The sequence below is a fragment of the Ranitomeya variabilis genome, chromosome 2 (assembly GCF_051348905.1).
Source record: "Ranitomeya variabilis isolate aRanVar5 chromosome 2, aRanVar5.hap1, whole genome shotgun sequence".
NCBI lineage: Eukaryota > Metazoa > Chordata > Amphibia > Anura > Dendrobatidae > Ranitomeya > Ranitomeya variabilis.
The window spans coordinates 1,068,962,044-1,068,986,922 of NC_135233.1; the positions used below are offsets into that span (position 1 = coordinate 1,068,962,044).

Here is a 24,879-nt window from a genome sequence, read left to right on the forward strand (position 1 = left end):
CAGATAGGATCAGGGGCTGTCAATCAATAAACCCCACCCCAGCACCGAGCCCCCACTTCTGATTGGCTAACTTTCCATGGGAGCAGACGCTGATTGGTTGCGTCGTTCTGCCTGTCACTCAGCGGTGGACACGCCTTCTTCTCGGCTCCCTGGGATGCTGGTACCAATGCCAGGCAGGTGCCAGTAAGCTGCAGGATGCTGGAGGCAATTGATGGGCTGCACGCAGTGCTCGGGCTGCTCCTGGCCCTTCTGGCTGGACTTCTGGCTAGAAGTTATCTCTCCCGAACCAGACCGAGCCTTCCTGCACCTCCCTGTATCAGGGGCTGGATACCATGGCTGGGGGCTGCGCTAGAGATGGGCAAATGCCCCCTGGAATTTATAGAACAAGCAAGACAGAAGGTAAAAAAAACATTTTCTACTCTGTGCATTAGTCTACAACCCCTGCCTACTGGGGAACTACAACCCCCAGTATGCCCTCAATACCTGATGCTGTCTGGGCATGCTGGGGGTTGTAGTTTTCCTGTGGCTGAGGTCACCCAATGCATTTCTGTTCAGTGCAATCATTTTCATCCCCTGTCTGCTGTGGAACTACAACTCCCAGCATCCCCCCTGGAGCTGTCTGGGAATGCTGGGGGTTGTAGTTTCACAGCAGCTTCAGAGGCACAAAACACATTTCTACTCAGTGCAATAGTCTACAATCCCTATCCGCTGTGGAACTGCAACTCCCAGTACCTGATGCTGTCTGGGCATGCTGGGGGTTGTAGTTTTCCTGTGGCTGAGTTCACACAGTGCATTTCTGTTCAGCGCAATCATTTACAGCCCCTGTCTGCTGTGGAACTACAACTCTCAGCATGCCCCCAGTACCTGATGCTGTCTGGGCATGCTGGGAGTTGTAGTTTTCCTGTGGCTGAGGTCACCCAATGCATTTCTGTTTAGTGCAATCATTTACATCTCCTGCCTAGTGTGGAACTACAACTCTCAGCATGTCCCCTGTTCCTGGAGCTGTCTGGGCTTGCTGGGGGTTGTAGTTTTACAGCAGCTGCAGGCGTAGACATCATACAATGTATTTATGTCTTCACCCTTGTGCAGTACAGGCCGTTTCAACTTCCAGGCTTGTCTTGGTTTTCAGGTTACGCCATGCAGAACTTAAGCTCCACCCACTTGTCTTTTTTCCTGGGTGTTGTTTGTTGCCATTTTATGGTCATTTTCAAACATTTTTTTCTTCCGCGAGTGTGTTTTTGTGTAATTTTTTAATGTTGTTTCTGACATTAAATGTATTAAGCAATAAATAAAATGTTTACAAAAGGTTTAAAAAATACCACTGGGCGTCTTTTCAACTTTGCCATTGGCTTGTATTGTAAAGTACAGAGCGTCTTCCTATCAGAAAATACCAGATGAACGGTCGGGTCCTTTGCTTCAACCGCTTGGCGTCTTTGGAAAAAAAAACATCTGGAAAAGCAGTGTGAACATACCCTGAAAATGTCACATGTGTTATGGTACCGTGCATATGTGTCCAGATTAATAAACTATTTATCCCAAAGGTGGACAATGAAGCTGAGAAAGAAGTCAAAATGGGGAAATTACCTTTTTTTTTGTACCAAAAAAGTTGACTGAAAGAGATCAGAAAGTTGTCTGGACCCTAAAATGACACAAATTCCCCCTCCCCCTACAGTTCTTGCTGCAAAAATTAAGCCCCGATACCAATCTCTTAGTCCAAAAGTAACAACGTTATGGCTCTCGGAATATGACAACTTAAGGCAATTTTTTTCTTTAGATTTTTTTTTAATTTATTTAGATTTTTTTTACTAAATAATAATAGTAAAATAATAAAATGTATTATCATAACCGTACTGTCCCGTAGAATTTTATCTGACAAGTATTTTTAACTGCAAAGTGAACATCATAAAAAATAAACAAAAATGGAAAGCAAATTATTCTATACGATACCAGAAAGAATATGTTGCACCCATGCAGGTATAATAACTCACCAAGACATAAGTTTTAGGAGGTCAATGAGTCAAAAAATACCAACAATGTTTTTATAAATCTAACAAATGTTTTTATTTAGTACCAAAAAATATATAACCATATAAATTACACGGCTCTCATACAGTGTATGTGAATCACACCAGCAGTGTTAAACATGATACAAGGAAGAACGTGCCGGACTGAAAAAATGAATGAACACTTGTAATCCATTCAACTAATAGTATCAGGCGATGATGTTTCAGATCAAAGCAGTATGTAATAAGCCGCAAATGCAGTTCCTCGTACTCGCATAACAACATCACTACCCCGTGCTCATAATTCCTTCATACATACATGTGAACAGCGGTAATAGTTACCCATAATTAGGTCCCAGTCACGTTCCAGCCTGCATCAATTAACCCCGATGCGCGTTTCGCGTACTCGTAGTGTCGTTTCCTCAGGGGTGATGCCTATATATGCTCACCTTTTGTCATGTCGGACGCTGTTCAGACCAGGTCGTTCGACAGACAGCGGTAATTCCGCTTTTGACCACTATGTGCTAGATTTTATCTAGCTGCTCCGGGGTTAATTTACCTGATCCTCGGATTGGAACCTGGGCCATGCCCATTGCCTTTAAATAGTTCTGATCTTTGGGCGTCGCCGATTATAGCTTCTGTCTTGTGCGTTGTTATCTCGGTCTGGAGTGGTGAGCTAGGAGTTGGAGTATCGTTGCTGGTGGTGTATTTCCCTTTGTCTTATTTACTCCTTCCTATATTTGTATTTATTTTGCCCTGCACATTTATAGTGTATTCCTGAGTGACTGTGGCGTGGTGCATATTTTCCGTTATCCTTGTCTGTGCTAACTGTGGGTATTGGTGTATGATCTTTTCACTGGGTGGAGGGCGGAGGTTTTCAGCCTAGGGTCGAAACAGGAAACAGGGCGAGGGTCGAGGCCTAGACATGCACACCATCAGTGTAAACTCTAGGTAGAGGGTCAGTCAGGATTTCCCTAGTCTGAGGGAAATTGCAGGGGCCCGGGTTATTAGCTCTTGCCCACCCAGTCTCCCCGTGACACCTTTGTGCTGAACTGACTGCTTGGGAAAAGCACAGTGTGAGCCGAAACGTCGCCTGCCATGTGGGTCTGAATAAATCCACTTTTTTCACTTGAAAATCTATGGAGTGCTGCCTTCTTTTTTTTCTTTTATCTAGATAGATAGATGGATATATATATAATTGATAGATAATGGATAGTAGATAGATAATAAATAGATAGAAAATAAATAGAAAATAGATAAATAAATAATGGAAAGATAGATAATAAATAGATAGATAATAAATAAATAAATAGAATTCTGGCTCTTGGAAGAAGAGGATGAAAAAAAATGCCTGCACATGAAGAGGATAGAGTTGTAATCTCCATGCGATGACAATTTTTGATCATTTTTTTCCTTACATTGTTCCTCCATAAGGAAATTTGAATTAATGAATTGACGACAACTGTGTTGGGTTCCATGGGGGTGTGTCCCTGCACATTCCGATATTGTCCAATCAGAGCAGACAGTACCCAACCATGCGGGGACGGACCCCTAACTGCTAACACTCAATTGTCTATTTATTCAAAAATTCCAAGAGGAATGGCACTGTGCGGAGATTGGAGATAAAAAAAATATCCAATAAGAGCATTTACTAAATCAATATATCAGGGAGGTTGTCAGCTCGTCTTTAATAGCACACATGTGCTCGTGACTCCCAAAGGTTTCCGTGCAGCATTGACATGAGGCCAGGGTGTAAGTGGGTGTGAAATGGAGCATGTGTCCAAACGGGGTGCCAAAAAAAAAAATCCCATTACCTTGAACAAGGACAGGACAGTGTAGTGAACCTTGACTCCTGGATGGGCCGCGGCTCTGCGTGCGACACCTTTCTGTCTGCCGTGTGCCGGCCACATGACAGCCCACAGTCCCGTCATACACAGAGATTTTATACAAGGTTTAATTAACCCTTTCTGTTGCTTTTTCCCACCTACCCCTTCTTCCAAAAGTCATAACTTTATTTATTTAGTTTTTTTTTTTTTTTTGTGGGACGAGTTGTGGTTCTGAATGGCACCGTTCATTTTTTACCATACAACATGCACAAAAAAAAATGTAGTGAAAAGCAAGAAAAAAAAATTGTTTTGTTGGGTTTCATATTTTTAAGATGTTTATTGTGACTTTTTATGGCGTTGCGAGACCCGTAACTTTTCTTTTCCCATTGATGGAGCTGAATTGGTTTACTGATACTATCTTTGGGTGCATACGACGTTTCTCATACTTTTTGTCACGTCTTTTTGGCGAGGATCCACAACCAAAAATTAGGAAATCTGTTATTATGCGTCTTTTTTTTCCCCCCATTTTTGTGCTTTTGTTGTCCTCAACCTCTTTTTCCAAGAGCCATAACTTTTTTTTTTTTAATTTACCCATCTATAAAGCTGTACAACCCATACAAGATTAAAGATATGTTTTGATAGACTTTGGCCTAGCGGACTTTACATGGTGGCGATACCAAATTTTATAGAATAAAAGAACAATTTACATTTTACTCAAAAAATAAACCCATGAAGAGAAGAATCAGAGAAACTGAACATTTTGCAGTTGTCTCTTGATTTTTGCCTGATCTGTATTTGTATGTTTGGTATTTTTCGTTACACCTGTTCGTATTACCTTGTTGGTCTGATTGGTGTATTACGTACACTACTACCCCCCTCTTCCCTGGGTGTAGAAAGGGTACAGACTGAGGGTGGATTCAGGATTTAAGGCAAGGTACGTGGCCCCGGCGTCTTCACCATCAGAAGTAATCTGGAGAACAGGGCAAGCTAGGGGGCCTTTAGCATTAGGGACAGGGAAGGAGCCCCTGGTCCAGGGACACCCGACAACAGTGTTGTGACATTAGTGTTCTTGTTGCACCTTGGAGCTCCTCTCCGCACACTGGTTATACATGTCCCCGCCTCCTTTGCGCGTGATTGACAGCACTGCTCCAGACAACACTGTCAGTCACCTATGCGGGAGGCTATATATTAGTCTAGAAGAATAACATGTACAATATGGTTTCCTCTGTCCAGTATGGTCCAGTCTTCACGATTCTGGCGGCCGGGAACAGGCTAACCTTTGTTAATGGAGAAGAGGCCGTGTCCAAGTTCTTCACATCCAAACAGGTGGATTTCGCACAAGCTGTGCAAAAGCCGGTCCAGTATACAGGTAAGCACCACAACCAGGGCATCAGGGTAGTCACCCATGATGAAGGTTCCCATTATTTGACAGCAAGCAGTCTTAGAGGCTGAAACGAAGGTATATTGGAGAATTGTGTAACTATTGAAGATGACCTCTTACTAGTGACCGGTTTTTGCTCTTTTATGCTCATGCCCACTGCTCCCCTGAGTATTCCACTTTTTCCCCTTTTTTTTAAATCAAACATACTGTTCCAGAGATATCAGCCTTCTGATTTGGTGCAAATTAGGGATGAGATGAGCGAACGTGCTCGGTGATGCTCGGATATCACTCGAGTATCACGGTCCTCAGATGTGCTCGACACTCAACGAGCGTTGGCTGGAGCTCGAATCCCTGCCCGTATGTTTGGCGCCTGTTACACCATCACTAAGCATGCGGGGATTGCCTGCGCGTCACTGTAATGTGGTAACCATCTTGGTAGTGGCATTACTGTGATTGGCTGGGCCCGTTACCTCATGAGAGGTTATAAAAGGACCGGCGCTGCCACGCTCAGCTCACTGACACCATTGCACAGCTCTGACACTTCGTTTTAGAGGCCTGTAGTGTTGATACTGGCGCTTAGGCTGAGCCATCATACTAATTGTCTTTCTAAGGGCTAATCATTTGCATTTAGCCTAGGGAGGGAGGGAGAGTTTCAGAAGCAGGGAGAGTGGCCGAATACAGAGTAAAGGAGTACAACTACATGACAATTTGAACATAATGTGTAAGTGGTAGGGATGAGTGAATATACTCGTTACTCGAGATTTCCTGAGCACGCTCTGGGGTCCTCCAAGTATTTTTTAGTGATCGGAGATTTCGTTTTCATCACCGCAGCTGAATGATTTACATCTGTTAGCCATCATAAATACATGTGGGGATTCCCTAGCAACCAGGCAACCCCCACATGTACTTATGCTGGCTAACAGATGTAAATCATTCAGCTGCAGCAAGAAAAACTAAATCTCCGAGCGCTAACAAATACTCGGAGGACCCCCGAGCATGCTCAAGAAATCTCGAGTAACGATTATATTCGCTCATCACTTGTAAGAGACCCCCCCCTAAATGTCTAATACAGGGTATATTTGAGTCCCCGTTCCGTCCAATTTTTGGCAGTTCTTGCTTTCTTCATAAATTATACTGAAATTTCCAATTTTTCTAATAAAAACAATTTTAGTTTACTTAAAGTATTTTTAATTTTTTCTTATATGTTGGCCTATATACAAGCAATTACACAGGAAAGAATGTTTCTTAGCATTTTTTCTTTCCTTTAAAGGGCCACTGTCACCCCCCCCCAGCCGTTATAAACTAAAAGAGCCACCTTGTGCAGCAGTAATGCTGCAGTCTAACAAGGTGGCTCTTTTAGTTTTTGATTCATTTCTTACCTCAATAAAGCGTTTTAAAAATTGGCCACACATACCAGATATTGTACCAGGAGGCGGTCCGAATCGTCCTCTATCAATCTTCCAACTGCCGTCACTCTTCTCTTCAGGGTCGATGGTACCCGCCCCCTTCGCGTTGTTGCTTCTTAAATCCGGCGCCTGCGCTGTGCGTGCCTGCCTGGGGCCTGCGCAGTCTTCATTATCAGTAGCAGCTCAGACGCAGGGTGCCTGACTGCGCCTGTGCGGGCAGTGCGGCCGCCCTGTTACTGAATCCCCGCACTGTGTTATTCATTATGCACAGTGCGGGGCTGGCATTCCTGGGCATGCGCACTGCGCTTGTCAGACGCTCCCCCGGTCCCCCGCCTTCCAGCGTTGTTCTTTGTGGCTGTTCCAAACGTCGACAATGAAACCTGTACATTCGGGCAATGCTGGAAGGCGGGGGACCGGGGGAGCGTCTGACAAGCGCAGTGCGCATGCCCAGGAATGCCAGCCCCGCACTGTGCATAATGAATAACACAGTGCGGGGCGGGGATTCAGTAACAGGGCGGCCGCACTGCCCGCACAGGCGCAGTCAGGCACCCTGCGTCTGAGCTGTGACTGACAATGAAGACTGCGCAGGCCCCAGGCAGGCACGCACAGCGCAGGCGCTGGATTTAAGAAGCAACAGCGCGAAGGGGGCGGGTACCATCGGCCCTGAAGAGAAGAGTGACGGCAGTTGGGGGATTCATACAGGACGCTTCGGACCGCCTCCAGGTACAATATCTGGTATGTGTGGCCAATTTATAAAACGCTTTATTGAGCTAATAAATGAATCAAAAACTAAAAGAGCCACCTTGTTAGACTGCAGCATTACTGCTGCACAAGGTGGCTCTTTTAGTTTATAACGGCTGGGGGGGGGGGGTGACAGTGGCCCTTTAAACTCCAAATTCTTGCCAATTTTGAATATTTTATTGACACTGGAGTAAAAGTGTGGCCCCATTGTTCTCAGCAGCGATCTGGGAGTCAGGAATACATCCAGGGGTCTTCACCATACTGTATTCCCTCCATTCAGCACTTTTTCCAGCCATTTCCACATTTTAACAGCCCCCAGACCTTTTTGTAGGATCTGCCGGAAAAATGTTCGGATTTTCCATTGACTCCCATTATCCTCATTACTCGAAAGGAGCATCCGAGCATTAGGAATTGCTTGGTTCGAGTAACGAGCATCCGAGCATTTTAGTGCTCTCTCATCCCTAGTGCTAATCTTTACAGTTTGTTTGTTTTTTAAGCAAAAAGGGGCATGGCACACAGGGTAATTATGCAGAGCCAGCTAAGGACATGCCCCAGAGGATCCAGTGAACCACGCCTTCTCACAAAGACTGTAAAAACTAGCACCAAACCGACCGGCCCTTATCTTCGGAATCCTATGGTGGATATAAGAAGAAAAAAACTAAACTGAATACTCAGGAGACCAATGGGATTAAAGTAAGAACCAACACTGGTCCCTTTTCTTTCTTGATGAGAGGTTTTCTTTAATTATAGGACACATACCCTTCAAATATCTTTTTGGTATCTGTATTGATCCATTTTGATGGTTCCTTTAAAAAAACAAAAGTGGAGCTGCAAGGTATTTCTAATTTCCAAAGCATTCTATGATTTGAACTGTCCAATGGACACCTAAATCCAAAAGAACTGGGATTTCTGTGAATTATTTTTATCCCCAACGTTCCTATATATCAGAATGCTCAGCTCTCCCTGCTTTATCACCTGCATCCCTTTGCCTAAAGCGTTTCTGATTTTGCACGTTCCCTTTAAATTTACATAAAAATTTTAACCCTTCCCACTAGGAGCTAATCATGCATCATACACATATTCATATGATGTAACCTGTCTGTAACAACAGAAATCACTGCTTTTTAACCACTTTAATTCCACTGTCAATCTCTGAGATTGAAATTTAAGTGGATCAATCCAAGTGACGTGTCTGTTCCGGCGCCCATCGGCCCCCAGGAGCCCGATGACTGACTGGGTGCAGATGAGTTGCCAGAACAAGACTTTTCTACATTATATAATAAAAATAATCTAAAAATTGCTTAAAATAGTAAGAAAAAAAGATTTAAAGAAATAGAAAAAAAAAGTTAGAATCATCAGTATTTACAGCATCCACAACGGTCCAATCTATGACAATGATTTAACGGTAAATGCTGTAAAAAATAATATAAAATTGCGGTTTTACCCTCAAAATTCAATCAAAACATTATTTCTTCCCCAAAATGGTATCACTAAAAATTACAGCTCGCCATGCATATAACAAGCTCTTATATAGTTCTATCAATGGGGGAAAAAAAGTAAAAACAAAAACGTAATATTAAATGAAGGCAGCAAAAAAAACATTTTTTTTTTTTCAAATTTCAGATTTTTTTTTTTAATTATTAAGAAACTTATATACAAAAATACAAGTTTGGTATCCCCGTAATTGCACAGGTCAACCATAGAGTCAGGTCATTTTTATTGCGCAATGAACTCCGGAAAAGCAAAACCCATAAAACATTAGCAGTATATATTTTTCTTTTTTTTTTCTACCATTTTTTTTAGGGGTTTTTTTTTTCATTTTTTTTGTATATTGTATAGTAAAGTGAATGGTGTTATACAAAGCTGCAATTCCTCCAGCAAAAAAACAAACTATGCATGCCGAAAGACATGTTATGTTTCTTGGAAGAACGGGGGGAAAAAAGAAAGCGCTAAATAATTGGCTGCAGCTGAAAAGGGTTAATTAACGTTGCAAAATAAAAAAAAAAAAAATCTAATTTTTCATTGATTAGTCACATTCAAAGCTGCATTTAGAATTTTGCAGTTTGGAATCTTCTGACTTGGACCCTTACGAAGCAGATGCGGATGTGACTGGAGGAGATAATTGTCTTATTAACAGTGTACGATCTTTTTCTGCGGCATTTATAGATGTTCTCCTCTTCATTTATAAAGCTTCCATTAAAAAGGAAAACTTCTACCAGATACACAGCGCGATACACGACGTCATGAAGTTGCAATTGTCACAGAACAGATTGAATCCCTACATCCCACGTCTGTGCAAGGCGTTCAATGCACAGCTGGGACAGCTGGAGCCGCAGGGTGATGCTGATCTCTACAACCTGATAAGGTAAGACAATAGAATATTGGTCACGAGGTCCGACCCGTCAAAATCTAGAATTATGTAACCCATAAGGTTAAGCCTTTAAAATTAAAACCCTGAAATTTGTTGCCCCTCCCCCGAAAAATAAAATATGACATAATCGAATCTTCCTATGTTCTCTGTCAAAGATTAGCCTGACAAGGTCACATAGAACCACACGTTGCCATCTTTATGTCGAACAGCTGTTTGCACTAATAGGCCGGTTATCGGAAAACTAACATCGAGCATATGGTATATGCCCCTCCGATTCCAACGTATGGAATATATGTATATACCCCCGCACGATCACCACTAATTCCACAATTACCACAGACTACTCGCCGCCACCACCAGTCATTTTTTATTATACGCAGACTGTCTAGAGGCCTGGTTCCAGTAGCGTATGGCTTCGAGGTGCGGTTTACAGAACAAAAGGAACAGAACAATTAAGTTTTATATTTAATCCAAAGAAAGGTATTGTTTATGAAAAATCTACAAAAGATTTTTCAAAGGGGACAAAACAATGCAGCATACACAGTTACAGAAAATAAAAGGATTTAACAAAAGAATTTACTACACCTATCGCAGAGACGATTCGGTTTAGCCGAAGGAGAGCGCTTTGCTTGGGGTCGTTCAGTAAACGGAATTCATACATGCACTATGTGCATCTCTGTACAGTAACCCAGATCATAATTTGGCTTGATCTATTATTAACACATGAGTTACACCCCCTCACTCCGTGATGACCTCACAATGGACCGGGTTGTGGAATGTCCTCAGCCCTTCAGGATTTTATGAAAATCCCAATTTATGCGATAACTTCACTCCTGATGCTTGCTTAAGTTTGAGATCGCCGCCATATTTTCCATCTGGATTTTATTAGTGATGAGCGAATATACTTGTTACTTGAGATTTCCCGAGCACGCTCAGGTGTCCTCCGAGTATTTTTTTAGTGCTCAGAAATTTAGTTTTTATTGCCGCAGCTGAGTGATTTACATCTGTTAGCCAGTATAAGTACATGTGGGGATTCCCTAGCAACCAGGCAACCCCCACATGTACTTATGCTGGCTATCAGATGTAAATCATTCAGCTGTGGCAAGAAAAACTAAATCTCCGAGCACTAAAAAATACTCAGAGGACCCCCGAGCGTGCTCGAGAAATCTCGAGTAATGAGTATATTCGCTCATCACTAGATTTTGTCTTTCTCCAGAGAGCACACATGGCAAGGCTGTTGTCAGTTATCTGGCCACTATGGATTTGTGGCTTATAGGCAGTGGTTACAGTCATGAGAAAATCTGCATTTTCTTCCCCTGCTCACCCTGATGCTGAAAATGTATATCCCATCCCTATAGGATTTATACAAACTCCAATATTCATATATTTCTGTCGGTGCCTTAGAGTCTAGCCAATATGTTTGGCTAAAAGGAATATGCATCTGTGAAGAACAGTAGCTAAGGTCTCTCTCCAACTTAACTATGTGCCCAGTCTGTACCTCTTTGTCCAAACACAATGGACATCCTCATTAGTATGCCGGGGTCTTTTGTCACAAAGGGAGCTCTTGCATGCATTTTAATTAGGATTGTCACTTCTCTTTCTCTCCAATCTGTACATCGCAGTCTTACTAATTTCTCATGAGTTAAACTATGAAACTCACATAAAGGCACCTTTGATTGCTGCAAAAAGAGAGAAGTGGAGGAGGGAGAATACCCCTCACTACAGAGATGTAGAGATGTTTAATATTTTCTATGACATACCCCAAAATGGTACCAATAAAAACTACACCTTGAGACGCAAAAAAAACAAGCCCTGACAAAGCTCCATCAAAGTTAAAGTTTGGTATCGCCATAATTGTACCAGACTGGAGAATCAGGTTGTCGAGTCATTTTTGCCATCCAATGAACACTGTGAAAACTAAAAACCCCCAAAACAATGGATTGAGTTTTTGTTTTTCCATCATTTCACCACAATTGGAACTTTTTCCCCATTTATCAGTACATTATGTGGTGAAGCAAATGGTGTTAAAAACAGCAACTCGTCCTGCAAAATCAAGACCTCATATGGCTATGGGGACTGAAAAAATAAAGGGGGAAGAAAATACAAAAGGATAAAAAATAAAATAAAAATTGGTCACTTCATTAAGGGGTTAAAGTTGGAAATTGATTACGCTTAATGGTAGCACTGCAATACACGCCGCCGGCAGCTGTCGTCGATGTGCCCATCACGAGCGGCGGCTGGCGGTAACATCATGCTCCGCCCATGGCTGGCATGTCAACGTCCGCTGCAGGCTACAGAAGAGGACGCCGCACATCATGGGAGCAGAGGAAGAACAAGAGTTTAGCAGCAAAAAAGGACATTATGCCAGGAAGTAGCCCAGGATGGTGGTTATTGTGCCAGGAAGGGGCCCAGGATGGGGGATATTACACCAGGAAAGCGTTCAGGATGGGGGACTATATACCAGAAAGGGGTCCATGATGAGGAATATTATACCAGGATGGGGGGCCAGGACACGGGACATTATTACAAAAAGAAGCCAGGATGGGGCAATATTATTGCAGGAACGGTCCAGGATGGGGGGCATTGTTACAGGAAGGGACCAGGATGGGGGACATTGTTACAGGAAGGGTCAAATGTGGAGGGCATTGTTAGAGGAAGGGGCCAAGATGGGGGCATTGTTACACGAAGAGGCCAGGATGGAAGATATTGTTACAGGAAGGGGCCAGGATGGGGGACATTGTTACATGAAGGGGCCAGGATGGAGGATATTGTTACACGAAGGGGCCAGGATGGGGGACATTGATACAGGAAGAAGCCAGGATAGCAGGATAGAGGACAATGTTGCAGGAAGAGGCCAGGATGGGGGACATTGTTACAGGAAGGGGCCAGGATGGGGAACATTGTTACAGCAAGGGGCCAGGATGGGGACATTGTTACAGGAAGGGGCCAGGATGGGGGACATTGTTACAGGAAGGGGCCAGGATGGGGACATTGTTACAGGAAGGGGCCAGGATGGAGGATATTGTTACACGAAGGGGCCAGGATGGGGGACATTGATACAGGAAGAAGCCAGGATAGCAGGATAGAGGACAATGTTGCAGGAAGAGGCCAGGATGGGGGACATTGTTACAGGAAGGGGCCAGGATGGGGAACATTGTTACAGCAAGGGGCCAGGATGGGGACATTGTTACAGGAAGGGGCCAGGATGGGGGACATTGTTACAGGAAGGGGCCAGGATGGGGACATTGTTACAGGAAGGGGCCAGGATGGGGGCCATTGTTACAGGAAGGGGCCAGGATAGGGACATTGTTACAGGAAGGAGCCAAGATGGGGGGCATTGTTACAGGAAGCTGCCAGAAAAGAGGATATTGTTACAGGAAGGAGCCAGAATGGGGGACATTGTTACACGAAGGGGCCAGGATGGAGGATATTGTTACACGAAGGGGCCAGGATGGAGGATATTGTTACAGGAAGGGGCCAGGATGGGGACATTGTTACAGGAAGAGGCCAGGATGGGGGACATTGTTGCAGGAAGAGGCCAGGATGGGGGACATTGTTGCAGGAAGGGGCCAGGATGGGGAAAATTGTTACAGGAAGGGGCCAGGATGGGGAACATTGTTACAGGAAGGGGCCAGGATGGGGAACATTGTTACAGGAAAGGGCCAGGATGGGGGACATTGTTACAGGAAGGGGCCAGGATGGGGATATTGTTACACAAAGGGTCCAGGATAGGGACATTGTTACAGGAGGGGCCCGGACGTTATTACTTTGAGATTGAACACATATGTCTTTATAGGATCTTGAATGCTACAAGGGCCTATACATCTGACCTATATGTAGGTGGGGCCCAGGTCCAAATTTTGCATCAGGGCCCATGAGATTCTGGTTTCGCCTCTGTCCCTAAGGCTATACATGTTGGTTACCTTACAATAATATTTTTCTCGTTAGTCCATACCTGAATATAAATCTGGCTATTAGTAAGAGCAAGTACAGCAGCAGCATAAAGCCGGAGGCGTAGACAAAGATTTACGGATTTAGGACTATTTCCTACAACTAGATATTAGGGATAATCCCATTATTAAAACTATGTGCATAAAGCTAGTCCATGAATTTATAGTCACTGAGGACCGGTATGGGGGGGGGTCAGAAGAGACCTTGGTATGAGGTGAGATTTGGAAAAGAAGAATCTACTCCTTTAAATTATTCCCTCCCGACTTACTGTGTGTAATTCTCCCATCAGAGGCGTCATGTATCCAGCCGTGGTGGACAACTTGTTTGGAAATGGGACCTGCCCAACTAGTAAGGACACAATCAAAGAATTCGAGGAGCATTTCTGGAGGTTCGATGAAGGTTTTGAGTATGGATCACAGATACCGGAGTGGTTTTTAAGGTAAACTGTGCATTTCCGTCCCTCGTGGGGTTGTCATGTTGTGACCTATCCATAGCATATTATTGATCATTGGAGGTCCGATGGCTGGGACCTGCACAAATCAGCAAAGGGGGCTACTTTTATGTCCGCTATAGAATTGAGCAGCTGATCGGATGCCGACCGCCGCTCTAATAATTCTTTATGGGAATCCCAACAGAACGAGGAAGCATAGGCCAAGGTAAAATTAAATAATCTTTATTCACAAATAAATCTAAAATAGTACAAATAGAGTAAAAAGAGTAAAAATAGAGACACAAATACTGCCTGCTAGGGACGTATACCAATTCCTAATAGACCGGTGTCGTAAAACAAGAAAAAGTCAAAGCCTATTTGGATATCAAAAGTTGCCACTAAAAACAGGAGGGAAGTCCTAAGCACAAACCCTATCAAAGCGAAACTAAAATAGTCAGTAAAGCTACTGAGGAATAGTATAGGTATACGAACTGGCAGTGCGGATCCCCGACGCGCGTTTCGTGTGCTGCTTCTTCCTGAGGGTGTTTCTGCCATCACTCACACCTTTACTATGTGCTGTTTGTATATTTACCCTTTGCATGCTAAAAGTCAGTTTGGAATCACTATGTGCTACCAGCGTTATAGAAAGCCACTTGGCTCTTAGGTGTACTATTCCTCAGTCACTTTACTGACTATTTTAGCTTTGTGAATTCCTTTGATAGGGTTTGTGCTTATTTCTTCCCTCCCGTTTTTTTTGTGCCAACGTTTGATATCCAAATAGGCTTTGAATTTTTCTTGTAATACGGCACTTGTCTATTAGGAATGGGTATACTTCCCTAGCAGGCAGTATTTTTTGTATTTGTATCTCTGTTTTTACTCTATTTGTGCTATTTTAGATTTATTTGTGAATAAAGATTATTTAATGTTATCTTGGCCTGTGCTCCCTCGTTCTGTTTGGATTGCTACGTATTTGGGAAGTGTCGTAAATCTAAGCCGTCTTTTTTGTAGGTTTATCTAATTCTTTATGGGGTTGACAAGCCAAGTGCAGCCTCATAGAGAATAAAGCTCCCCATTCTATGGATCGGCGCAAGTCCCAGCGAACGGCCCCTCAATGATCATTATTCTGTGGATAGGTCGTAACTTTTTTTTTTTTAACCAGACATTATTGCTGTAAAATAATAAGATGATATACTGGATGACGAGGCCAGGAGTATACACTGGATGACATAGAAGTAAATCTCCGCACACGGGGACAGAATGAGGCCGCTGCTCGGTTCTGCGCTGTAGTATGATGTTGTGGGGGCACAAAGGTCAATCTCCGGCAGTAATACCTTGAACTTTGCTTTGTAGACAGTGATATAGTATATTTGCTTACATCAAAGATAATAAACATTTGCAATCAAAGTTATTCAGTCCACTTTGCCAATTCGGTTTATTTGCAAACTTTCAGCTGTTTGCAATCAACCAATGCAACAAGAACAATGTAAATAGCTCGACACAACTAATATAACATGGTTTCTTCAAATTCAGCACAAAATTGCACTGTTCCTGACTACGGAAGTCTCAGAATTATTCAACTTTTCATGACAAGCGTCTTTAGCACTTAGAAAATCACTTCTGGCTGTTATAACCTGCTGTAAATGGGATGTATACACAGTCAGCAGCTTCTGGAAGCCATTGCTGAAGGATCTGAGCCCAATCCTCATGGACAGAGGCCTTCATGTCTCTAAAATACCTGGATTGTCAAGACATTGGCCCATAAAGTCTGATAAAAGTCTGCAGTCACTCTGTGTAACTGCAGACTTCTAAATCCTGACAGTAATCACACCGCACACTGTCAGGATTCTCCCGTATTGCCGGCAAAAGGAGGCGGTCACGTGACCACAAGTTTGAGATCTGCATACTCTCGGCCACATTCCAACTAGACATGTGCTTAATTCACTTGTACTGAGTGACGCCGTGCACGTCTAGTCAGTATGTGGCCGAAACAATGCAAATTTCATACTTGCCATAACGTAATTGCCCTTTCTCACTGGCAATACTGGAGAATTTTGACAGCTGCATACAACTCTCTGTAAGTATTCAGAAATCTGCAGTTACAGTGACTTGCGAAAGTATTCACCCCCTTGGCTTTTTACCTCTTTTGTTACATTAAGACCTGTGTTTAAATATTTTGTAATCCCATTTGTGTATGATGCATCAGCCCTAAGATTTATGGGATCAAATAACTAAAAATTGTCATGTGCATATGTATTCACCCCTTTTGTGATGAAATCCCTAAAAATTTCTGGTGCATGCAATTACCTTCATAAGTCTCATGCTTAGTGACAGGATGTCCACCTGTCTACGATCTAAGTGTCACGTATCTGTCAGTATACACACTTTACATTTTCTGAAAGGCCACAGAGGCTGCAACACCATTAACAAGAGGCACCACTAACCAAACACCATGAAGACCAAGGAGATCTCCAAGCAACACCATGAAGACCAAGGAGATCTCCAGACAACACCATGAAGACCAAGGAGATCTCCAAACAAGTCAGGAACAAAGTTGTTGACAAGTACAAATCAGGGTTGGGTTATAAAAAAAATTTAAAAAGTATCCCAATCTCTGATGATCCCCCGGAGCACCATCAAATCCATTATCATCAAATGGAAAGAACGTGGTACCATAACAAACCTGCCAAATGAGGTTGCCCACCAAAACTCTCAGCCCAGTCAAGGAGGGCATTAACTCCTTAATCCCATATGACGTACTATCCCGTCAAGGTGATCTGGGACTTAATTTCCAGTGACGGGATAGTACGCCATATGCGATCGGCCGCACTCACGGGGGGAGCGCGGCCGAGTGTCAGCTGACTATCGCAGCTGACATCCGGCACTATGTGCCAGGAGCGGTCACGGACCGCCCCCGGCACATTAACCCCCTGCACACTGCGATCAAACATGATCGCGGTGTTCCGGCGGTATAGGGAAGCATCGTGCAGGGAGGGGGCTCCCCACATGCTTCCCTGAGACTCCCGGAGCAACGCGATGTGATCGCGTTGCTCCGAGGGTCTCTTACCTCCTCCTCCCTGCAGCAGGCCCGGATCCAAAATGGCCGCGGCATCCGGGTCCTGCAGGGAGGTGGCTTCACAGTGCCTGCTCAGAGCAGGCGCCGGGAAGCCTCCAGGAGAGCACGTCAGATCACTGATCTGACACAGTGCACAGCAAAGTGTCAGATCAGCGATCTTACACTATAACATGATGCCCCCCCCCCTCCGGGGCAATGTTATAGTGTAAAAAAAAAAAATGTTCACATGTGTAAAAAAAAAATAAAAACAAATAAAAAAAAATAAATTCCCCCCCCCCCCAAAAAAAAATTGTTCCTATAAATACATTTCTTTATCTAAATAAAAAAAAAACAATAAAAGTACACATATTTAGTATCACCGCGTCCGTAACGACCCGACCTATAAAACTGTCCCACTAGTTGACCCCTTCAGTGAACACCGTAAAAAAAACGAGGCAAAAAACAACGCTTTATTATCATACCGCCAAATAAAAAGTGGAATAACATGCAATCAAAAAGACGGACATAAATAACCATGGTACCGCTGAAAACGTCATCTTGTCCCGCAAAAAACGAGCCGCCATACAGCGTCATCAAAGAAAAAATATAAAAGTTATAGTCCTCAGAATAAAGCGATGCAAAAATAATTATTTTTTCTATAAAATAGTTTTTATCGTATAAAAGCGCCAAAACATAAAAAAATGATATAAATGAGGTATCGCTGTAATCGTACTGACCCGAAGAATAAAACTGCTTTATCCATTTTACCAAACGCGGAACAGTATAAACGCCTCCCCCAAAAGAAATTCATGAATAGCTGGTTTTTGGTCATTCTGCCTCACAAAAATCGGAATAAAAAGCGATCAAAAAATGTCACTTGCCCGAAAATGTTACCAATAAAAACGTCAACTTGTCCCACAAAAAACAAGACCTCACATGACTGTGGACCAAAATATGGAAAAATTATAGCTCTCAAAATGTGGTAACGCAAAAAATATTTTTTGCAATACAAAGCGTCTTTCAGTGTGTGACGGCTGCCAATCATAAAAATCTGCTAAAAAACTCGCTATAAAAGTAAATCAAACCCCCCTTCATCACCCTCTTAGTTAGCGAAAAATTAAAAAATTAAAAGAATGTATTTATTTCCATTTTCCCATTAGGGTTAGGGCTAGGGTTAGGGCAAGGGCTAGGGTTAGGGCTAGGGTTAGGGTTGGGGCTAGGGTTAAGGCTACAGTTAGGGTTGGGGCTAAAGTTAGGGTTAGGGTTGGGGCTAAAGTTAGGGTTAGGGTTTGGATTACATTTACGGTTGGGAATAAGGTTTGGATTAGGGTTAGGGGTGTGTCAGGGTTAGGGGTGTGGTTAGGGTTACCATTGGGATTAGGGTCAGGGATGTGTTTGGATTAGGGTTTCAGTTATAATTGGGGGGTTTCCACTGTTTAGGCACACCAGGGGCTCTCCAAACGCAACAAGGCGTCCGATCTCAATTCCAGCCAATTCTGCGTTGAAAAAGTAAAACAGTGCTCCTTCCCTTCCGAGCTCTCCCGTGCGCCCAAACAGGGGTTTACCCCAACATATGGGGGTATCAACGTACTCAGGACACATTGGACAACAACTTTGGGGTCCAATTTCTCCTGTTACCCCATGGGAAAATACAAAACTGGGGGCTAAAAATAAGATAATAAAGATTTTTTATTTTCATGGCTCTGCGTTATAAACTAGTGAAACACTTGGGGGTTCAAAGTTCTTACAACACATCAGATAAGTTCCTTGGGGGGGTCTAATTTCCAATATGGGGTCACTTGTGGGGGGTTTCTACTGTTTAGGTACATTAGGGGCTCTGCAAACGCAATGTGACACCTGCAGACCAATCCATCTAAGTCTGTATTCCAAATGACGCTCCTTCCCTGCCGAGCTCTGCCATGCGCTCAAACGGTGGTTCCCCCCACATATGGGGTATTAGCGTACTCAGGACAAATTGGACAACAACTTTTGGGGTCCAATTTCAACTGTTACCCTTGGAAAAATACAAAACTGGGGGCTAAAAAATAATTTTTGTGGGGAAAAAAAAAGAATTTTTATTTTCACGGCTCTGCGTTATAAACTGTAGTGAAACACTTGGGGGTTCAAAGCTCTCACAACACATCTAGATGATGTGTCTACTTTTCAAAATAGTGTCACTTGTGGGGGGTTTCAATGTTTAGGCACATCATTGGCTCTCCAAACGCAACATGGCGTCCCATCTCAATTCCTGTCAATTTTGCATTGAAAAGTCAAACGGCTTCTCTTACCCTTGAGAAAATAAAAAATTGGGGGCGAAAAGATCATTTTTGTGAAAAAATATGATTTTTTATTTTTACGGCTCTGCATTATAAACTTCTGTGAATCACTTAATGGATCAAAGTGCTCACCACACATCTAGATAAGTTCCTTAGGGGGTCTACTTTCCAAAATGGTGTCACTTGTGGGGGGTTTCAATGTTTAGGCACATCAGTGGCTCTCCAAACGCAACATGGCGTCCCATCTCAATTCCAGTCAATTTTGCATTGAAAAGTCAAATTTCGCTTCCGAGCTCTGCCATGCGCCCAAACAGTGGTTTACCCCCACATATGGGGTATCGGCGTACTCAGGACAAATTGTACAATGACTTTTGGGGTCCATTTTCTCCTGTTACCCTTGGTAAAATAAAACAAATTGGAGCTGAAGTAAATTTTTTGTGAAAAAAAGTTAAATGTTCATTTTTATTTAAACATTCCTAAAATTCCTGTAAAACACCTGAAGGGTTGATAAAATTCTTGAGTGTGGTTTTGAGCACCTTGAGATGTGCAGTTTTTAGAATGATGTCACACTTGGGTATTTTCTATCATATAGACCCCTCAAAATGACTTCAAATGAGATGTGGTCCCTAAAAAAAAATGGTGTTGTAAAAATGAGAAATTGCTGGTCAACTTTTAACCCTTATAACTCCCTAACAAAAAAAAATTTTGGTTCCAAAATTGTGCTGATATAAAGTAGACATGTGGGAAATGTTATTTATTAAGTATTTTGTGTGACGTATCTCTGTGATTTAATTGCATAAAAATTCAAAGTTGGAAAATTGCAAAATTTTCAATTTTTTTTCCAAATTTCCGTTTTTTCACAAATAAATGCAGGTAATATCAAAGAAATTTTACCACTATCATGAAGTACAATATGTCATGAGAAAACAATGTCAGTATCGCCACAAAGATCCGTTGAAGCGTTCCAGAGTCATAACCTCATAAAGGGACAGTGGTCAGAATTGTAAAAATTGGCCCGGTCATTGACGTGCAAACCACCCTCGGGGCTTAAGGGGTTAATAAGAGAGGCAACACTGAGACAAATGGTAACCCTGAAGGAGCTTTAGAGTTCCCAAGCAGAGACTGGAGTATCCGTACATACAACTACAATAAGCCGTACACTCCATAGAGATGGTCCTTATGGAAGAGTGGGCAGCAAAAAAGCCTTTACTTGCACACAAAAATTGTGAAGTTCTTTTTGAGTTTGCCAAAAGTCATTTGGGAGACTCCCGTAATGAAGGAGGAAGGTGATGTGGTCAGATGAGACCAAAATTTAACTTTTTTGGCCAGCAAGCTAACACTATGTCTGGTGTCAAACCAACACAGCTCATCACTCCAAGAAAACCATCCTCACAGTGAACACATGGTGGTGGCAGCATCAAGGTGTGGTGATGTTTTTCAACAGCATGGATAGGGAAAATGATTCAAGTTAAGAGGGAGGTGGATGGTGTAAAATGCAGGCATATTCTTGAGCAAAACCTGTTTCAGTCTGTCAGTGATTTGAGACTGGGACCGAGGGTCACCTTCTAACAAGTCAATCACCCAAAGCATACTGCTAAAGCAATACTCGAGTGGTTTAAAGAAAACGTATAAATGTTTTGGAGTGGCCAAGTCAAAGCCCAGACATTAATCCATTTGAGAATCTGTGCTCAGACTTGAAGATTGCTGTTCACCAGAGGAAACCATCTAACTTGACGGAGCTGGAGAAGTTTTGACTTAAGGAATGGGCAAAAATCACAGTGGCAAGATGTGGAAAGCTCATAGAGACTTTCCAAAGCGACTTGCAGCTGTAATTCCCACAAAAGGAGGCTCTACAAAGTGCTGACTTTAGGGGGGTGAGTTATGTACACTGACATTTTTAGTTATTTTGTCCTATTTGTTGTTTGCTTCTCAATAAAAAGAAAAACAAATGTTCACAGTTGTATGCATGTTCTTGACATGAACTGATGCAAACCCTCAAAAAACAAACAGTGAAATTCCAGATTGTGAGGTAGCACACGAAACACGGAAAATGCCAAGGGGGGTGAATACAATCACAAGCCACTGTACATGGAGACCATAATGTTATGATCCGGTGACTTTGGAGCCGCATGAACTTTCTCTGGAGTAGGTGGAAACTGTACTGACCGCAAAACCTGAACTAACACTTCAACTAGAAGTAGCCGTGGGGTGTGCCTAACAAACCCTAGACACCTCGACACAGCCGGAGGACTAAATACCCCTATAGATGGAAATAGGAATACTACCTTGCCTCAGAGCAGAACCCCAAAGGATAGGCAGCCCCCCATGAATATTTACTGTGAGTAGGAGAGGAAAGACACACGCAGGCAGAAAACAGGATTCAGCAAAAGAGGCCACTCTAGCTAAATAGGGAAAGATAGGACAGAATACTAAGCGGTCAATATTAAAACCCTTCCAAAAATATCCACAGCAGATAATACAAAATGTTCCACAATCTAACTAAAGACATGGAATGTATATCTGCCACTCCAGAGAATCCAACAAGACTGAGAAAATACTGACACAATCTAAGCTGGACAAAAAAAACACTGAATAGCACAGAATTATTAAGCACACAGCATGTGTGCCACAGAAACCAAAACCAGACACTTATCTTTGCTGAGTTGGCAGAAGGCAGAAGGAACCAAACCAGGACCAAAACCTCCCAACAACCATGGACAACTGGCAAGGACTAATGAATCCTGCACGCCTAAATACCCCAGTCAGAACTGCAATCAGCAGATACACCTGACCAGGACTGCAACTCACGGACAACTGCATTACCACCTACAACCACCGGAGGGAGCCCAAAAGCAGAATTCACAACACCATAATTAAGAAACTCTGTTGAAATCCGTAGGTCTGTGACCTCCTTTATTGTACTGTCTAATAGTCTACTGGTTCTGAAATGGAGCTTTTTATATGGCTTAATTAAAAGCTACGGTAAGTATTAAATATATTTACAAGTTTCCTAGCTGAATTCCTTCTTCCTTTCTGATAACTGAAGACTTATCAGAAGACCAGACAAAACCTTTAAGAGAAGAGATCTTTGCTTTGCACAAACATGGAAAAGGAAGACAATGAATGTTCCAAGAGATACAGATGGAAGCCGTTCACAAGTTCAAAACTGTCACTGGCTGCCACCAGACTACTGAGGAGACAAGTGGTCAGAAACCCTCAAGCAACTTCCTCAAGCAACTTCAAAGCCTTCAGCAAGATTTGCACAATATGGCGAACATTAAATGCTGAAGGTCTCCATGCTCGGACTCCAAGATGTCACCTTTACTGACCCAAAATTGCAAGAAAGGTTTCCTCCAATATACTTAAAGCCATACATAATGCACGGAAGATTTTGTATTATGTTCTGTGGAGCAATGAAATATAAGAGAAACATTTTGGACCTGTGGAACATTTTGGGCCTATGGATCAGCAATATGTCTGGTGGAGGTAGAATGAACTGTATGCTGGAAAGAACAACCTGCTGTAAACTTTCTACTCTACTCAGGAATCAAAAACCGTTATACAGTGTTTAGGTTTCTTTTTACTTCCACCCCCATGCTACTGTATTTTTTCCAATCTCCTGTAATCCCTCCACCAACTAAGGAAGTAGTCATCTCTCCCTCCATCCTCCCCAGCCATCTCACCTTCTCATCTGAACTGTTCGTTCACATTCAAGCCTTTTTCTCCAGACACACACGGCCACACTATGTCCTATCCTACTCCCACCTTCTAACACTCTGTCTGCTGCTCCTCATTGCTGGCGACATATCCCCAAATACTGGCCCTCCTCAACACATCCCCACACTCATTTCTAACCACCTGCCATGATCCTCTACACGTTTTCGCAGTAATAATAACTTCATACCCATTCATCCAGCCCCCGGTCCCCCTACCTGGAGCTTTATGGAACGCACGCTCTGTCTGCAAGAAACTGTCATTTATCCATGACCTCTTTATCGCCAACAAACTCTCATTCCTTGGAAATCACTGAAACCTGGCTCACCCCCTCTGACTTTCGTATGGCGGATTCCATCTCTCACACACCCCGCCCCAGCAACAAACATGGTGGAGTTGGCTTGCTCCTGTCCTACACCTGCTTCTTTACCTCAATTCCACTACCACCCTCTGCTACTCTTCCCTCGTTTGAGGTGCACTCCGTCCGCATCTACTCCCCCTCCAACCTCCAGCTGGCTGTCATCTACCGCCCCCCAGAACTAGCCATCTCCACCTTTCTCGACTACTTTACTACCTGGCTGCTTCATTTCCTCTCTGCTGACATCCCCACTATCATCATGGGCGACTTCAACATCCCCACTGACACTTCCACTTCAGCTGCCTCTAAACTTTTATCGCTCACTGACTCTTTTGGCCTCACTGAATGGTCCTTTGCGGCCACTCACAAAGATGGTAACACGCTGGACCTTATCTTCACCTGTCTCTGTTCCCTGACTAATCTCACTAACTCACCCCTCCCCCTGTCTGACCACAACCTGCTGACATTCTCTTCCCTCTCCTCTCCTAGTGCGCAACCTCGACTCCACAAACCCACTCACCCTCGCAGAAATCTCAAACACCTCAATTTACAATCATTCTCTGAGTCCTTTCTCCCTCTTACAGACATAGCATCCCTTCATGAGACAGATGCTGCTGCCACTTTTTATAACACCACAATAACAGTAACACTTGATTCGGCCGCCCCCTCACGCATAGCAAAATTCGTACAATCAACAGGGAGCCCTGGCTGAAAAGCATGACCAAAGAACAGAGACGGGTTTCCAGGGTCGTTGAGCGTAAATATAAGAGATCCCACTCTGCCGAACACTTCATCGCATACAAGCAGACCCTCACCAGCTTCAAGTCCACACTCACTGCCACAAAACAAACTTCTCATCTCTCATATCCTCCCTGTCTCACAACCCTAAACAGCTTTTCAACACTTTCAATTCTCTACTCCATCGCCCAGCACCTCCTCCCTCTCCTCTCATTTCTACCAAAGACTTTGCCTCCTTCTTTAAGCAGAAGATCGATACGATCAGAGAAAGCCTTGGCCCGCAGCCCCCAATGCCCGTCTTCACTGCTCAGCCCTGTTCCTCCAAAACAAGGTTCTCCACCATGACAGAAGATCAGCTCTCTACCCCCTGTCAAGATCACATCTCACCACTTGCATGCTTGACCTACTCCTGTCCCACCTCATCCCTGACCTCGCCATAGTCTTCATCTCAACCCTAACACACCTCTACAACGTCTCACTTACAAATGATGTCTTCCCCTCATCCTTCAAGCATGCCTCGATCACACCCATCCTCAAAAAGCCCTCCCTTGACCCATCCTCTGTATCTAGCTGTCGCCCGATATTTCTTCACCCTTATGCCTCAAAACTACTGGAACAGCATGTTCATCTTG

General features: G+C 43.4%; 1 protein-coding gene across 1 annotated transcript in view; it reads left to right on the plus strand.

Annotated features, from left to right (window-relative positions):
• The first annotated feature begins 117 nt into the window (after window positions 1–117).
• CYP39A1 (cytochrome P450 family 39 subfamily A member 1) overlaps window positions 118–24,879 on the plus strand; it is a 105,806-nt gene continuing 81,044 nt past the window's right edge. Inside the window, exons 1-4 of the mRNA XM_077291560.1 lie at window positions 118–399; window positions 5,063–5,198; window positions 9,548–9,722; window positions 13,969–14,118. Coding sequence (XP_077147675.1) covers window positions 196–399; window positions 5,063–5,198; window positions 9,548–9,722; window positions 13,969–14,118 — 665 coding nt within the window. The 5' untranslated portion in view covers window positions 118–195. The remainder of the gene's footprint in view (window positions 400–5,062; window positions 5,199–9,547; window positions 9,723–13,968; window positions 14,119–24,879) is intronic.